A 17927-nucleotide genomic window follows, 5' to 3' on the forward strand; every position below is an offset into this window, starting at 1 on the left:
CTGGCTAGGTGTGACCCAGCCCCAGGAGCCTCCTGTACCTGGGTCTGGATCCGATTAAGGCCTCGGAACCACAGGATCTGGCCTCGCCGCAGCTCCCTCTCAGCGTGGTCTATCTCTTCCACATCCTCATTGAGCTCCTCCTCCGGGATCTCCTCCTTCTGCGTGAGCCTGCCCGCCTCCTTTAGGAACTTGAGCCTGCTGGTCGGGATGGTAGCGATGACCTGCAGGGGGTCCAGCATCAGGGTGATGGGGGCTGTCCCTCAGGTGGCCTCCTCCCTAACCTGCCACCCCTCCCCACTTAGTTATGCTCAGCTCGAGCCTTAACTCATCCTACCTGTTTCTCAATTCCATCTTTTATAATTCTTATTGATTTGCTTTGTAATTCACTCAGTCATCCAGGGTTGGGGGGCACAGCGGAAAATCTTGGCGTTTAGGAGCTGGACAGGTGTGACCTTGAATACCCCAGACCTTCTAGGTCATGTGACTTTGGGTAAGTCATTTAACTTCTCTGAGCTCTGGTCTTCCCATCTGTAAAGCTGGGGGTGATTCTCAGAGTTTGAGGATTAAGCAAGATGGTGTGTCTAAGTTGTTGCACATGAACCTGGCCCATAGCTGGCCCTCAGGTCCCTGGGCTCCTTCCTGCTGATCACTGGGTCCTGTGATAGCTGAGTGTGGGCAACAGAGGTGCAGGGCCTGGATCCCATGGGGGCAGCCAGTCCTGGGACTCTGGGAATGGTTGCCCTCCCAGAAATGGGAGGAAGTTTGAGTAGGGGATATGCTTTTATCCTTAATTGCCCTCCAAAGGGCTTGTTCATGGGCCCGAGGTGCGAAAGCGAGGCCCTATGGGGAGGTTGAGGTGGCAGAGATCAGAGACTCCTTTCATATCCTATAGGGACAGATGAGGGCTGGCCTGCATACAGACTCATGGGTTCCCTGGAGGTTTCAGCATTGCCCCCTGGCATCATCCTCAGGCATTAGGAGTCTGCTCTTCCGGATGCCAAGAGCTCCTTGAAGGTGTGGGTGCCAGGCGGATAAAGATGGCCTGGCTCTGAGGGTGCCCAGGGAATGGGCTCTCTAAGTCAAATCTAGTTTATCAACTTTCCGAAGAAGCTCCAAAGTTTCAAGAAGGACCTTTTGGATGAAACTAAAATTTCTTCCTATCTTTTAGTTAATTTCTGCTACTGTAACTTTCCACTCAAGCCTGGAACAGCTTGAAGACAAGGACAATGTCTCAGGCCATTTGGGGCTCCCACTAGATGGAAGATGGAGCATCTTGGGAATAGAGACGCTTTAACAGATCCGGCTCCAGGTACTTCTAACAAGCTGGTCAGCCTGCAAGTAGTGAGTGCTGGCAAGGGGTGTGTGTGTGTGTGTGTGTGTGTGTACATGCACGTGTGCGCGCACATGCCTAGGATTTGGACAAAAGTAGGGAAGGGAACTGGTGGGAGAATGTTCTGTGTCACAGCTGGAAGGGCCCCCACAGAGCATCTAGCCCACAGTTCCCCCAAGTGGGAGAGGATGTCAGACCCAGCACTGCGTCACTCAGAGCCAAGGCAGAGCTCACTCCTCCTACATTTCCTCGGAGCTCTCTTAAGGAATCTGCTTGGTGTCATACCACTTATTAATTATCCTCTTAAACAACTAGCTGGCTTCAGGCGCTGAGCCTTTGCAGGCCATGACATCGAGTTTGAGTTTAATAACATTTCTCTCATTATGTTATTATTTTATTTTGTTAGTGTCTCTTTATGATATATGATACTGATTTTCTAATCATGTTAATATAAAGCTACCTTTTGAAACAAATTTCAATAAAAAAACTGGTTTGATTGAAAGAAACTATCAAACAAATAATATTTTCAGAGGTATGTAGACATAAGGCAAAAATCACAGTGGTGGTACCCTAAAGACCAGTATGTGGGACCTGGGCCAACCCCCATTACTCAGATGCCCAGAGATGGGGAGGGCCTTGTTTAGGATCAGACACTGAGTCCATGGCAGAGTCAGGACCCATTCTTGGGACTGGAGGATTCCTGGTCCAGCTCCTCCAACCCCCCCCTGGAGCTTACCTGGCCCCAGACAAGCTCTCCCAGTCCGATGAATATGCACCACATCCACTGGTCCAGCTGCAGGGGAGAGCAGCTGAACGGCTTCCCCCCAAACTGCACAATCACTATCTGGAGGTCAAAGGGGCGCACAGGGACAGAGAGAGAGGGGGAGAGACACAGAGAGTGAGTCAGGGGCCAACTCAGGAGTCTGAACTCGCAGGGCACAGCCAAGGGGCGCCGGCTGCTCACTGCCCACCCCGGCTCAGGTTGGGTGAGGGCCTGGCTACCTGGATGGCAAAAGTGCCCAGCACAATGGTGCAGAAAATAGGGTTCCGGAAGATTCCATCGAAGACATTCCGCTCGCCATGGATCTTGCGGGCATTGATCTCATTGAAGAGCTGCATCATGACGAAGGTGTTGAAGATGATGGTGTAGTGCTCCGAGGGTGGTGAGTGCAGGGGTGCATTCCTCCCGCTGTCGATCTGGAACATCTTCTCACCTGCCAAGCCGAGAGGGCGGGAGCGGGGCTGAGGGCCTCGCTGGGGGAGACGCTGGGCCCTGAGTGGGGGCCTCCTCTGCACAGCCTGGTGGGTCAGGCGGAGACAGAGGCGGCGCTCTGGATACCGGGGTGGGGGGCTGCACTGTTGGGTGGTCCCGAGTGTGCGTGGAGGGATGATGAAGCCCTTTTTTCTCTAGGGAGAGAGGTTGGGTGAACTTTATTCTGCTTTTCTGTGGAAACCTGTTAAAGGTGGAATGCCTTAACCTGTCCTGTCAGGTGACTCTATTTATGAAAGTGACCTCCAGCTGGCAAACTCTTCTGGACTGGGAAGACTGGGAGAATGGGTTGTGAACCAGAATCCCTGGTGGGAGGCCTTGGGCTTCCCTGTAAGTGATGGCCCTTGCTGCAACCCCTGGAAGCTTCTGGAGCTCTTCTAGGATATATTGGTTGCTATGTGGAGGCTGGGGCTTCTAGACCAGGCTGGCTCCAGTCCCGTGGCCTCAATCTCTTGTATTTGAGTTATCACAGGATGGGTAGAGAGTAGCCCCTAGGTTGCTGTGTGGACACGCACTGATGACAGGCCCGAGGCTATCCTATGTCTCTTGGCAAAGCTGTCTCAGCAGGTGCCAGGAGGGCTTCTGGGGTTTTCTGAGTGTGAGGTGTCTAGCTGAATTCAAGACCGCTGAGAGTAGGTGCTCAAGGGGGAAGCCAGAAAATAAACCAGGAACTTGCCCCCTCTCCTCCCCGACCCGGCAGCCTTCTCTCCTAGTTTTGCATTCACATGGCTTCTTTGAAGACTCTAAAGATAACCTTGACAATAGTCCTGCCAATGTATCACCTTCCAAGTTTATGTAAGAGGACTGCCTTTTAAGCAATAGGATCCATGTCCAATCCACATCTGTACCCTAGACCTTGAGGACAAGTGCCCATTGGCATTGAAAGCCCAGCTTTTCATGCGGAGGGGCCCTACCCAGGCTGGGGACTCCTGGCTGGCCCCGACTCCCTGTGTGACTGTGAGCCAGCCCCTTCCCTCTCTGGGCCTCTCTGTGACCCAGGGGTAGGCTTTGCCTGCGTCCTCTCTGAAACACCTGAGGGATCCAGGCCCAGTCTTTAGCCGGTGGCAGGTCCCCTCACCCCTGTGTGCCGCCGGGCACTCCCTGTAACGCATGATGTGGACAGGCGCCTGCCTGGCTGAGTTCGGGGAAGACCTAAACGAAGCAAGCAGCCTAAAGGAAAATGCTGGGAGGATCATGGGAGGCTCTGCAGGTGTTTGTTCCCTCCCTGAGGAGGGGTCAGTGAGGGTGCCTGCACAGGGCCCAGAGAGGTGCAGGAATGAGTCAGGGAAGGGGCCAGAGTCTCAGGCCCCTCCAGAGCAGTTGTGAGGGGCAGAGAGCTGAACCTGGGTGCCATCTTGCCTAGTGTGTACTCCGTGCCTGGAGCCGTCATTGGTGGAAGAGCCCTGGCTTTGGGGTTGGCCAGATCTGAGACAGGGCCCAGTTCTGCGCAAGACTTGCTATGTGACCTTGAGCAACTCACTGCATGGCCCCAGGCCCCATGACTTCACTGGCAGACAAGAGGGCGGGTGTGACTCCAGAATGCCGGGTCCAGGCTGGGGCATCCCAGGTGGGCTGGTGGAGGACTCACCAACAAAGAGCAGGGTGAAGATGAGGGTGAGCTGGTAGACGGCGTGGCCCAGGATGTTCTTCATCATGGTCCGTGAGATGAGGGGCTTGTTGCGGCCATATGGCTTCCGCAGAAGCAGCGTCTCGGTAGGTGGCTCCGTGGCCAGTGCCAGTGAGGCGAACGTGTCCATGATGAGGTTTACCCAGAGCATCTGCACGGCCTTCAGAGGGGAGTCCTGGGAACAGCAGTGGTGGGGGAGGCTGTCACGGGGGAGGCTGGCCACACCTGCTGCTACCAAGGGCCGGGTGTGGGCCTCAGCAGCTTCTTGCTGGTGTCTTGAGCTGGCTCTGCCCAGTGGGTCTGCCTTCAGCTTGCCTGTCCGCTGGGCTCCTGAACAGGCACCCCACAGGTTTGCTGGGCCTTCCCTTCCCTGAAGAACAGCCTAGACCTGACCACCATTCTCCCCCAAGGAGAAAATTGAGTCTTCCAGGCCTGATGGTCAGCAGCAACTTGCCTTCTGGTAAATTCACCCACTTCCCCACCATGTGCTGTCCATCCCTTCAGCCCCCATGGACACATCTCTCCTGGCTAAGGTCAAGCTCTCTCCTGTCTTCAGCACACATCCTGTCTTCTCAGCCTCCCACTGCTGCTTTCCCCTCCACTATCTGTGGCTCTGGTCTCTGCTGTCCCACCAACAGTGCCTATGACCCCTGTCCCCTTGTTACTACCGCCCAGTTCCTTCTTACCCCATCATCCCACTTTACCTTAAGCAATTATTGTGTGTATCTATGATTCCAGAAATAACATACATCCATGGTAGAAATTTCAGGTGAGTAGGGAGTAACAGAGGAAGCTGAAACTCGTCAGTGATCTTTTGACTTACAGGAGACCACCATCCACATTCTGGTGTGGATCCTTCCATGTCTCTCTCTGGCTGAGACTGGGATCATATGGTCATACCATTCAGTGCACAGTCATATCATGTGGGGCACACTGCCTCGAGGAGCTGATCAACTGTCCCCTTGTACCCCCAAGTATCGTGTCCTTGGCAGCCCGACTTTGGCCTGTCCATGTCCCCCGAATCCCCTTCTCCAAGGTCACCAGCACCTTTCCTGTCACAGTCAGGAGATGCATTTTCCAGCCTCCTCTCACTGACCTCCCTGCCTCTCTTGGCCATAGTTTCCTCCTTGGCCCCTGACCCCACTCTCCTGACCCCCCTCCTCCTTGAACATTCAATTTCCCTCTCCCTCAGGGCTCCTCTTCCCCAGTCTTTTAACTCTGTGCCCCCCACGGCCCCTTCCTTAGCCCTGCTTTCCTCTCCACACCTGTCCCCCTGGCTTGCATTGCCCACCTCTCCCTAGTGTCACCCTCTCTCCAGCCCAGGCCTCCCCCTCTAGTGTTAGCTTCATCCACCTCCTTCAGGAAGCCCACTGACCCTGTAAGCCTAGTAGCCTAAACTAAGCAGTTCTTTACCCCTCTATCATTTCTTAGTGCAGCCCCCGAGGCCCACTCTGCCTGCTCCCCATACACTCACTCCTGGATTCATCAGAGCCCCTTCCTCCAGGCCGCCTCTCCCACCTGTGCCCCAGAGCAGCCACCTTCCCCGTGTCCTGTACCTCTTCCCTGCTCATCAGCCTTCTCTGTTGACATGTGCCTTGGGGTCAGGGCCCCCCATCTCCCCATCAAGTCCTGCATGGCCCTGCTACCAACTCAATCTAAAGCCTTAGGCAAACTGGTAGTCTTCTTTGAACCTGTTTCCCCATCTGGCATCAGTGGGGGTCCCCCAAGGAGCCTTGCAGGAGCGGCTGTGCTGTGGGAGTGTTCCCTGAGCCACCACTAGAGGGAGTCAGTCATCCACAGACCAGGAGTGGGTCCTTTCAGCAGAGGAACCCACCAGCCACGTCACAGCTCTGACTCAGAATATGGTACTGGGGTGCTGCCACATGCAGTGCCAGTGGCTCAGAATGCAGCAGAGGGGAGCAGCATTCCCAAGGCCACAAAGCTCTCTGGGGAAGTGCTGCCTTCTGGGCTTCTGGGGCTCCTCTCTGCATAGGAGCTTGTCTACCCATGTGATTGCCAGGAGGCCTTAGAATACTGGCCCTTTCCTCCCCAGGCCAGGCCGGTCAGCCCCGAGGGGAAAGCAGGAGGCTGCAGGAACAATGGCAGGTCCCTGGTTCATCCAGTCTCTGAGCCTCAGTTTCTGCTTCTGTAAAATGGGGATTATCATAGTTTCTGCCTCATGGGGCTGGGCGAGGAAGCAGTGAGGCTGAAGACATTCAGGCCTGCTGGCTGGCTTCCCCTGAGCTTGGGATGGGGCCCCAGATGGTGATCTTGACAGACAACTACCTCTCCCAGTGACAAAGAGCCCCAACCTGGCCTCAGAGCCCCAGGGAAACAGGCGTCTTCTGCCACACTCCTGACGGAACTAAGCCCCCGAAGTCTTAGTCCCCCTGCTGGCCCCTTGCCCCCAGCTGGTAGCCTGATCCCCTCATGGGCCCTGCCTGGCCCCTGCCTCCCTTTGGGGGCTCTGCCTTTCTTTGAGGATGACCTCTTCTTCCTCCTGGAGAGAGGACCAGGTCTGTGACTGGGTCAGGCAGCCATGTAGGTGAGGATTGACGACTCCTATTTGCCAGATGACCTTGGGCCAGCCCCTCGCCTAGCTGAGCTTCATTTCCTTGGGCTGGTGCTTGTGCCTGAGGTCTGTGATGCAACTCTTGGTCCTTGGTAGGGGCTCCCCCAGGCTTTGGCATGCCCCATCCTGCCCGCCTACCCCCGCGCCCGCCCCCCACCGGAGGACCCACCTGCGTGATGCAGGCACCCGTGAAGGCCACGATCACAGCCACCACGTTGACCGTCAGCTGGAACTGCAGGAATTTGGAGATGCTGTCATAGACATTGCGGCCCCACATCACTGCCTTGACAATGCTGCTGAAGTTGTCATCTGTTAGGATGATGTCTGAGGCCTCCTTGGCCACGTCCGTGCCTGCAATGCCCTGTGGGGACAGGAGCCTGTGTGCGGCGGCTGGGTGGTGGTGCACAGCTCAAGCAATGCTGTTCTCATGCCCTGCACACCCCCAGTCCTATAGGCATATGCATAGGCCCAGCTGCCCAGAGCGACCAGACCACACGGGGTGTGTGTGCATGTTCTCCTCCTAGCCCCAGCGCCCTGAGGACAACTCTGCCTTCAGGAAGCCTTTCCCTGGCCCGTCCTCTCCCACAGCCATCATGGCAGGGAGCCCTCTTCCACCCTTCCAGGAAGACCCTGGGGGCCGGGCTGAGCCTTGAGAGCATTGGGCATGTGAGGTAGATGGTGGGTGAGCTGAGTGTGAACTGGGGGTCCCGCACAGCCAGTCTGAGGTTGTGTTGCCCATACCCCCTGCCTGGGAGCTCCTGCCAGTCCCCACCCCGGGGCCCGCTGCCAGCTGCCCCTACCATGGCGAAGCCCACATCAGCCTTCTTGAGCGCAGGCCCGTCATTGGTGCCGTCCCCGGTCACGGCCACCACCTGCCGCTGCTCGGTGTGCGTGCTATCGATGATGCCTGTGGGGCAGGGCAGGAGTGTGTCAGGGCCCTGGGACACTCTGTGGGCCAGAGGCAGCCTGGGGCTGGCCCTGATTGTTGGGAGGACCCCAGGCCGGGCCCAGCCTCCTCTATGGCCCCTGCCCTACCTCCCCGCTCTAGTTGTGGCTCTTCCCAACTCCAGGCTTGCCCACAGCTGCCAGCACCTGCTGGGGATGTTGGGCACCTGAGCCCTGTGCTGGCTGGTGGTCCTCTGTGGTCTGGGCCCTGACGGTCTCTCCAGCACCCTCTTCATTCTCTGCAGCCTTTGGCCACACGGGTGGCCACCCCAGCTGGAAAAGCATCTCCCTCTGCCTGGGTTCCAGGAGCTCCTCCCTTCTCCCACCATCTGCTCCTTCAGCACCTTCTACCTGGGGGTTCAGGCACTCCTGAGGAGACCATTTGCCAATGGCCCCTGATCCACCATCTGGCCTTGACCTCTCTCCAAACATTCACTCTCAATAAAATATTCAGGAGAGCCTGGGTGGCTCAGTCGATTAAGCACCTGCCTTCAGCTCAGGTCATGACCCTGGGGTCCTGGGACCGAGTCCCGCATAGGGCTCCCTGCTCAGTGGCGAGCCTGCTTCTCCCTCTCCCTCTGCTCCTCTCCACTCCCACCCCATTCTCTGTCTCTCATTCTCTCTATCAAATAAATAAAATCTTTAAAAAAAGAAAAAATAAATAAAAAGAAAATATTCAACAAATAGAATAAACAGATGGCACGTGGCCCAGTCACTGAGCTGGGGCCAGTGGAAAAGAATGGGTGAAGTGTGTCATCATTGGGCACATGTAGAGTTTGAGAAGATACATTAATGGACAGGACAGAGATTTGAATGTCACTCTTGGCATGAGCCTCTCTTACCCCACACCTCACATCTGTCATTGACGTCTGCAGATTCCGCTCCAAGATCCCACAGGAACAATTTCATTTTTTCTCTGTCCCGACCCCCTGTGCCAGCAGCATCCCCCCTGGTCCCCACCAACCCCAGGCTGCCCGTCCATTCTGCACAGCAGTGCTGGGATTTCTCTCGACCCCTGCCCCACCCCCGCCCCCAGGACTGAACTGTCCCTTCCACCCCAGCTGAGAGTCATTCTATCACTACCCACACTGGCCTCAGGGTGACATCCATGTTCTTAGCTCTAATCAGAAAGTTCGAAATCCCTGGTGGTCAGGCTTCACCCATTCTCTGATTTTCTCTCGTCTCTGGCCGCGCTCAATCTGTGCTCCAGTCACAGGAATGACTATCTGCAAAGCCGGCTCCCTCACCTGTCTGCCCGGGCTCTTCCCTCGGCTAGCTGTGCCTGCCCCACAACTGTAGTCTCAGCTTAGATGCCACTTCTCCTGGGGAAGTCTTTGTGACTCCCTGAGGACCCTCACCTGCCCTAATCAGATCACTGTAGCTCCGGTATGTGTCTCTCCCTATTCTGTGCCTGGCAAGCAGCATCTGTGGGATGAGGGAAAGGGTCCCCGAATGGAGAAGCCTTTGTAGCCACCAACCATTCCCCTAGCCCTTTGCATGTGTCCAAGTTTCACCCTCTTCAAGGCCATGCGCTCCAGGAATCATCCTGGGCTGCTCCCCTGGCTGGCAGCAGTCCGAGTACCTGGCCAACACTCAGCCTCCAGTCTCTGTCTACTGGGCATTTGATGCCTTTGTTCCCCCTGGTTCCCTCAGCTTTCCTATGTGCTTCTCCAGAGCAGGGAAGGCGCTGAGTTTTCCTCCTGCCTGGCCAAGTGAGCTTCTTTCTACTTCTTGAAGGTGTCTGGAAATCTTTGCTTCGGGTCTTTCACAGTGCAGTTCTCTGCCCCACCTGAAACACAGGCCCTTTCTCCTGGACCCTCAACCCACCTTCGATGGCCTATGATGTGACACCCATCCCTAGCCTGAATAAGAGGCCAACAGAGGGCCCCAACCTTCTCTTCCATCAATACAACCTCTAGGTCTGTACAAGGAAATCTATTTAATGTCTGCTGGGTGGAATCGGACCATGAATTCCAAGAGGGAAGGACCATGTTTGCCAAGAGCAGGGCCTGGCACTTAGGTACTTCAAAAACACGTATCAAGAGAATGAGTAATTGAATGAATGAGTCATTGAAGAAGAAATGGAGGTGGGTTGGGGGTGCCTCCTGCTCTGATATCTGTGATTCTGGGGTGCTGTGTTTCTGTCACCAAGCCGGATCTGCCTCCACTAATGTCCTGGGCAGCATTTTGGGAGAGGAATCAAGATGCCCCAGGGATGACCTCAGCGAGAAACCTGACCTTCAGTGGCCATTTTAAAGATGGAGAAATTGAGTCCCAGAAGAGGAGAGACTTGCCGAAGGCTATAGAACAGTTTAGCAGCCAAGCCAGGACTTGAAGCCAGGGCTGTATGACTCTAAAAATGCCCAGCACCTGGCCACCTACATGGGCTCAATAGGTGGTACGCCTTCTCTCTGGAGGAAGACAAGGAAGGAGAAGGATGCTAGCTTTTGGCCTCATCTCTCAGGCTGCTATTCCCAGGATAGCCCTTCTTGCGGGTCCCCATTACAGATGCTGGTTGGGGTCCTCAGACACCAGGCAGACCAAGGGTCTCTCAAACTCACAAGCTCGGGGGGCAGACTGAGAACATAAAGAAGTGAAGTCTCCTGGATAGCAGACAATGAGGAGCAGGGAAGACTGATTTGAATGTGAGGGGAGAGTCGTTCGAAGTCATCCAAATTCAACATAAAAAAGGTACTATACCAACCAACCACAACATGTCTGTGGGCCCTATCCGACCCTTAGGCTAAGAGTTTTGGACATAGACAGACCCAGTCCCATTGCTTCCTAGAAGTGGAAAGCAGAGAGAAGACTCACAACCTCTCCAGATCACTAGGGCTCTTAGAGGGCCTCCCAGGACTGCAGTGAGGGGGAGACAAGGGTGTTGCCAGGTGTGGGAAGCCCCATGCAAAAGCCCTCTGTCCTGGAAAGAAGCTGCAGGCACCAGGAGAGGAGGGGGTCCTGGCCTCAGAACTGCCCCCTCAGTCTTACCTTTGACGAGGGTATGCTTATCTGTCGGGGAGGAGCGAGCCAGCACCCGGAGCTTTGGCCAGATCTTGTCAATTCGCTCCTGTTCAATCTGGAGAGGGATGGGGAAAGGCTCAGAGAGAGAAACTGAGGTCTGGAGAAGGGAGGGGGCTCACTCAAAGTCACGGGGCCCTGAGTGGTACATTGGCTGACCTCCGTACAGTCATGCAGCCCCCATGCCTCCCAGGCAGCACCCTCTACCCCCCAGTTCATCCCTCTGACAGATGTGCTGGGCAAGTACCTCTCCCTTCTCGTTGCGGATTCTCCGGTTGAACTCCTTGCCCTCCAGGCACAGAAAGTCCTCCCCAGGATGGATGATGCCACACTTGATGGCGATGGCCCGGGCCGTGTTGATATTGTCACCAGTGACCATACGGACGGTGATGCCTGCCCGCTGGCACTTGCGGATGGCTTCTGGGACCTAGCAGTTGAGGGGGGCAGGAGCAGTGGGGGTGAGCACCCTTGGGGCAGGCCATCACTGCCGTTATGGATTCCAGAGTGAGGCCTGTTCATGGGAAGTTCTAGTGGAAGGGGCCTTGATGACTGTGAGATGCTGACAGCACATATGGCACATAGACCCTCTCCTTCCATCCTGTGTCCATGGCAGGCATCGTTAATCAATCACAGAATCTGCTGATTAAACCCCGATGTGGTCTCAGAATTCTCAACAGAGTCCCAGGCAGCTACCACCTAACACTATGATGGTCTCTTCTGAGATGAAACCACGGGCTATCCTGACTTAGGGGCAAGGACTTTGAGAAAGTCCTCAGTAACACCCCAGGTGGGGTTAGAACACTCTGTTATAAAGAGACATGTGTCCCTACTTTATTCATATGCACAGTTCCTGTGAACTCAGTGAGAAATATGTTCACACATTTTCAGGGTTTTTTTGTTTGCTTGTTTTTTTTTTTTTTTTTTTTTTTTTTGGCTGGGGGCGTGGGGGCACTGCATTTGGGAGCATTTCATTTACAAAATGTGACACTGACTTTGAATAAATACAAATGATTATACTTCATGTAAAATAGGACCTTGCCATGAGAGAGTAAGGACTGCCTCCTGCCCTCTCTGCCTGTAACGAATGATAGACTGATGCCTGGGCCAATCAGGCCAGAGTGGATGCAGCCAGTCAGGAGAGAGTAAGCCCCACACGGCACCCCCCATCCCCCTGCTCCTATGCAGAGCTGTGGACTTATTTGCCCAGTGATTAAGATGCAGAAACCAGCCTGGAGCTGCTGCAGGTCTTCACACACAACACAGACCAACTGAACAAGGGTTTCTGACCCATGGGCAGTGACCAATGATAAAATAATAAGGTAATATTTGCTATTTGCTGCAAAATGTCTTTGAGTGGAAGAAGACATATGAAGGGCAGAAAATCTAGTTGTACAAGAAGACCAAAGTACCTTAGAATCTCAGGCTTGGAAAGGTGGAGTCTGACTACCACTCCTCTTGCATATCACAGTGTCTGGGGAGCTCACTCCCATTCCTACTCTGCCACGCCACTGCTGAGAGGGTCTGAAGACTCTTATAGGCTCAACTATGGCCATGCCCAACCCCTCTGTGGCCCCCCAAATATATTTAAGTCTTAAGCCCCTAGTGCTGGTGAATGTGACCTTACTGGGAGATAGAGTGTTTATAAAGGTAATCAAGATGAGGTCGGTAGAGTAGCCCTAGACCAATGTGACTGGGGTTTTTATGAAGAAGGGTATTTGGACCCAGACACACATACAGGGAGAATGCTACATGAGGATGAAGGCAGAGATTAGGTGTTGCTGCCACAAGTCAAGAAATGCTGAAGATTCCCAACAAACCCCTGTAAGCTTGGGGGGGGGCACTGGGGGAGAGGAAAATGTCTGAAGCCGATTCTTCCTCACGACCCTCAGAAGAAACCAACTCTGCCAACACCCTGATCTTGGACTTCCAGCCTCCAGAACTGTGAGGCAGTCCAGTTCTGTTGTTGGAGGCCCCTAATCTGTGCTACTACTTCATCATGGCAGCCCAGCAAACTCAAATAAAGAATTAGAACATTGGTTCATAACCTGATTGTGGACAACACCTGCCCACTGGTCCCCTTCCTGCCCTTGGGAATTTTAAAAACAAGGATTGATCTTGAAAATCTCTAGCCTCTTCCCGCCCCCTCCCACACTCTGCTGTTCTGTGAGCACAGAGAACCACCATTCCAACGTGGGGTCAGCGCCCAGGCCCTCCTCAGGCTCTCTGCCTCTGGCCTTGCCCCTCTTCCATCATTCCCCTACCTGACCACCAGTGGGCAACCTGCCTAAAGTTCAGCCTGGGTGTCACTCTCCTTCAGGGGCTGCCCCCTGCTGCTTGTAGAGAAAATCAAGACTCCTGAGCATGGCCATCTTGTGGCAGAGCAAGAAACAAATACCATGAAGAGGCCGGCTCCAGACTAAGTAAGGCCAGGAGGCCCCTCTGGCTCCCAGAATAGTATCAGAGACCAGCTGTGGTGACAGGTAGTGAAGGGTCTCTGTGTTACGAGGGCTGGAGCAGGGTAAGCTGGCCGCAGGTCTCCTCTGGGTGCACTTCTGGGGCCCGGGGAAGAGGCTTCTGGTGCCCACTTGGGACTTGGGGGCCACGTGACCAAGGCCTCTGCTTCATGCCACAGCGGCGGCTCACACAGGCAAACGTGACCTCTTTTTACAGACCCAGAGGGAGTGGGGATGTGGAATGTCCAACATCCTGCTTACGTAATTTATCAATGTCCTCACAGTGTCTGTAACCCAGACTGCAGCCCCCTGCTGTCTTCTGTTCCAGAGGAAAGGAAAGAGTTACTGCTCTTTTGGGGACATACACCTTATCTGGCTCCTGCCTTCAAAGGAATAATTCAGGCTATGTTTTATTCAAAGATACTTGGGCTCTTAGAGTTGGAAGGGACTTGAGGTCATAACTCTGACTCTCTTCTCATTGCCCAGATCTCCGGCTAGGCATCCCACAATGGCCAGCCAGCCTTTGCTTGCAGGCTTCTGAGCCTGGGGTACTCACTCCTTCCAAGGCTGACCACTCCATAGGGGAACAAGTCTATCATATCTTTTCACATAATCATTCTTCTTTCAGATGAGAACAGGTGCTCTGGGTCTGGCCTATACTCTTGTAGGAGGCAGGGTCTTTGGTAAAGATCTCTGTACAAAGGGCTCTGGGAGCACAGAGGAGGGTGCCATTCCTTCAGAAGGAAGTAGAGGGAGAGGAGAAATATGGGAAAGCTTCCTGGAGAGGGGGATGTTTGAGTTTCTTCTGGTCTGTCAGCACTAACTGAGGCTCTGGTGCCTGGCACTCTGCCCAGGCTGGAGCTACACAGATGACTGCTTCACTGTGGCCTGGGCCACAGAGAAGTGCCCCATGAGAGGCACTGGCAGAGAAGTTGGGAAGGGTGCTATAGAAAGGACATGAAAGGTGATCTGGAGGGGGTGAGGCTGAGGAGGATGTGGGGCAGGAGCCAGGAAGCATGAAGCTGGAGAAGGACCTGCAGTCAGAAGGTGCTGGAATCAGGGACTCAGTACTAGGCCTGGGAGCCATGATAAGTTCTGAGCTGGGAATGAGGTGACTGGAACCCTGTTCTAGAAAGACTAAAGCTTTCAAGGCTGTCTCAGGGAGCTGAAATCTGCCTGCTTGGAATCCCCACCCTCTAGGTCTCCCCGAAACAAGCTGACTCAGGGAGAAAAAACAGGCAGCTAATTTTTCTGGCTCCCACCCTCTCCTCTGTGTGGTGGAGGTTTCTTTGCCCCTGGGAGAGAGGGCTTAGGGGCCGAAAGGCTCGGTTGGGCTTTGCCCTGGGGATCCACCTGAGTGTTGACTTATAAAGTGGGGATGAAGCTAGGTGATGCTGTGGCAGGGGCAAATGGTATCAAGCCTGGGGACAGTAGATGCTGGTGGTGGGGGTAGGATGGCTGGCAATGCACCTAACCATGGTCTTTCTTCCTTGTTCTTTCTGCTCCAGGAGATGGGGAGGGATGACGAGGGTGTGGATACAGATGTAGTGGGGGGTGGGGCACACCTGGCATCTGGGGACAGGGAGGGGCAGCCATTTGTTTGGAGGAATGGTGTGACCATGCCACCACGATTCCTGGGTCAGGTACCTTAGAGGCCTGTGACCTGCCTGTAGGGGGGGATTCCAGATGGACTTGGACACCCCTGAGGGCCTCCTCAGCCACCTCCCTTATTGGGCAGTGGACCCTATAACCAGACGTCTTTGTTGTACTTCAGAATGGCTTTACACTCTCACATGCTAGGGGTCTACTTACTCGTCCCCTTTTACTGGGCATTTCACTAGGCTGTGGGCTCTGGAAGGCAGGGACCGCTGACTGCTCAGGACACATCCAGGGGCCTGGCACAGGGCACACGGGTCATCATGAAACATGTCTCTGCTGAAATCCCTCAAAGCCTGGCCTGGTGAATGGATTTGGGTGGGGGCATGCCTACTCTTCCCAATTTAGCTCCAGGCTCCCCTCCTTCCCATTTCTCTCGTAAGTCCACGGTATTCACTAGATTCTCACCTGTCTGCGTTTGCCAGAGCTATTCCCTCCGCCTAGAATGCCCTCTCTCCCTTAATTTGGGAGTCTCTCCCCCTTTCAGGTGAAATGCCCCTACTCATAAAACCATTCTGGATTCCTCCAGCCCAATGGAGTGCTTCCTTAATCTGCACTCAGGCTCTCCTTGTACTGCTCACTCGGTCATTCATTTGACAAACAGCTACTGAACATCTCCCTGGTCTGGGCACTGAGGAGCCAGGGATGATTAAGACCCAAGCCACCGAGGCACCGATCTGGCTGAAATATACTTTCCACATAGACAAAGTTGCTGTAAAATGAAAAAAAAAAATTCCTTCTTTCGCTAAAATTATCCAAGATATTTCTCACGGAGGAAAACCAGCCAGAAAATGGGCGCTTCCTGTTTTCATTAAATAAAGGCTTTTAAACATCTGTTGTTTCTGGTGACACCCGTTGTCTGTGACTCCAAGGGCTCCAAACACCCCCGGATAACCCGGTGAATCCCGGGCTGCTGCTCTTCTCATGGCTTCATCCGCGGTGGCTTCAGGCGGTGTCGGAAAACGTACCCACCGAGAAACGTGTATGTGTCTGGGGGGTGATCAGCAAGCCTGTTTTGATCTGTTCTGTCTTCTCAAGGGAGGAAGGCAACGTCATTTATTCATCCTCGACAGATGGGGAAATTGAGGGGGTAGTGTGTGTTCCAGCAGTTGCTGCAAATGTTTGTAGGACCCCAGAAGTGGCCCAGGCTGACCTTTGTGCTCTGGCTAGTCTCAGGGTTGCCTGGAAGAGCCTGCCCCGAACCGCAGGCACAGACACTGCCCTAAGGTCATCCCAAAAGCTAGAGACGGTGGCTGCCTGTGAGGCGGGAGTCAGAGACCCTGGGGAGGGGAGCATGGGAGGTTACTTCACCTTGTCTGTTGAACCGTTGGAATTTGGCTCCATGTGTATAAATCCAAATAAATCAAAATAAAACCCAAATAAATCAAAATAAAACCCAAATAAATCAAAAGCCACCCCCCCCAACTAGGAAATGGTGAATCGACAGCTCAGAGCTTTTATACTTTCGAGTTGCATCCCTAGCAACCGTGCTGGTGTCTCTCATTTGGAATGTCCAACTCTTTCATTGTTCGGATGGGGAAACTGAGACCCAGGGAGGAGATGCGCCTGAAGCCTTCTGTGAGGGGGTGGCCGGGGCGGGATTAGAACCCATGTCTCTTGACCCTGCTGTGTCAGCCTAGTAAGTATGCTCCCCAACACAACTTATGACATCGAAATCTACATCCTGGGAGAGAGCCCAGGGCAGAGAGGAGGTCACCAACAAGGATGCACTTACTTGACGGAAGCAAAGAAAGGTGTCAGGGTAAGATTTCCCCGTCAGCCAGCTCAGAATGTTGGAGCTTGGCAGGGATTTGAAGAACATCTGGGTCAACCTCCCATTTTACAGATGAGAAGACCAAGGCACAGAGAGGAGGATGTGGCTTGTGAGTGGCACAGCTGGGCTTGTGTCCAGGCCCCCTTTCTCCAAGGCAGGGCTCTCCAGAATGAAAGTGCTCCCAGCCCTGCTGGGAGTCTGTGCCTGAAGCCTGCTTCTCTGGATGATCATGCTATTAGTGGAATATTCCAGGACCCAGCTCAGCCCTTCTCAGGCCCTGCCCTCCCTGTCCTTACCCTCCAGACTTAGAACCCCTTGCCCTTTCATTTCTGTGGCACCTAGGAGCAAGGCCTGGGGCAGGAATGCAGAAAACCTGTTCTACTCTGGGTTAGCTCAGCCACTTACAGCGAGACTTCCGGAAACTCACTGTCCCTGCTTACCCTCAGTGTTCTCACCTGCACCCTGGGCCCGGGGGAGGCATTTGGTCTAGGTCAGCAGCAGCTCAACCCCTTTAGTGCATTGTCAAATTAGTTTAGGAGGTGGTGACTAGCATTAAAAAAGAGAGAAATAGAAGAGAATAGAAAATACAAGGGCATCATGTTACTTTGTGACATTCTTATTTTGGTTAAGTGTATGTGCTTACTGAATCATGATATAAAATATGTTTCTTATTAGTACAGGTCATGACCAAAAAAAGGTATGTGTCTGATGCTGCTTTCCACCCCACTTTGGGGATGGTTCTGAGGCACAGTGATGGGCAAGGAGCTCTGGGGATGAGAAGGACAGGGGAGCTGCAGGCTGGCCCCGTCTGCTACGTGGAGACTAGTCCCTGGTGCCTGTAAGGGGATGGCCTGTCATGGGGAGCCTGAACCCACTTGTGGCAGGTCATGAGTGGGCATCCTGTGGGGAGGTTGCTAAATGGCCTGTCTGTCCACGGAAAGACACAGTCTGCAGGAAAACACATGTGGTTCCAGGGCCAAGCACCTGGGCAACAAATCACCTTTGATGCTTTAGGCTCTGGGTGGGAGTGAAGAGGTCTGTGGAGGTCTATGGAGGATGTGAGCATGTGAGATGAGTACCAGGCATAGTATTGGAAGACTGGTATTCAAGTCCCGTTCATTCTCATTCATCATTCCACACTTAATTGTGTGGAATGAATGAATCCATAAGCCGGGCTCTGTGTTAGGGGCTGTTACCTGTCACTGGGTCCAGAGTTCTGAACTACTGGGGAGGGGCACAGAGGAAGGGAACCCCATTTAAGGGCCATGTACCTCATGCCAGA

The 17927-nt window shown here is 54.0% G+C and overlaps 1 protein-coding gene across 11 annotated transcripts in view; it reads right to left on the reverse strand.

Annotated features, from left to right (window-relative positions):
* Positions 1-17927, reverse strand: part of ATP2B2 (ATPase plasma membrane Ca2+ transporting 2) — a 367144-nt gene that overhangs the window by 11410 nt on the left and 337807 nt on the right. For all 11 annotated transcript variants that reach the window (XM_059161728.1, XM_059161734.1, XM_059161732.1 and 8 more), the window contains 8 exons: positions 11010-11189; positions 10733-10820; positions 7600-7706; positions 6969-7160; positions 4189-4402; positions 2333-2544; positions 2067-2174; positions 39-221 (listed from right to left, as the gene is read on the reverse strand). In XM_059161728.1, the coding sequence (XP_059017711.1) occupies positions 39-221; positions 2067-2174; positions 2333-2544; positions 4189-4402; positions 6969-7160; positions 7600-7706; positions 10733-10820; positions 11010-11189 (1284 nt within the window). The remainder of the gene's footprint in view (positions 1-38; positions 222-2066; positions 2175-2332; positions 2545-4188; positions 4403-6968; positions 7161-7599; positions 7707-10732; positions 10821-11009; positions 11190-17927) is intronic.

This window comes from Mustela lutreola, chromosome 2, assembly GCF_030435805.1.
Source record: "Mustela lutreola isolate mMusLut2 chromosome 2, mMusLut2.pri, whole genome shotgun sequence".
NCBI classification, from domain to species: Eukaryota; Metazoa; Chordata; class Mammalia; order Carnivora; family Mustelidae; genus Mustela; species Mustela lutreola.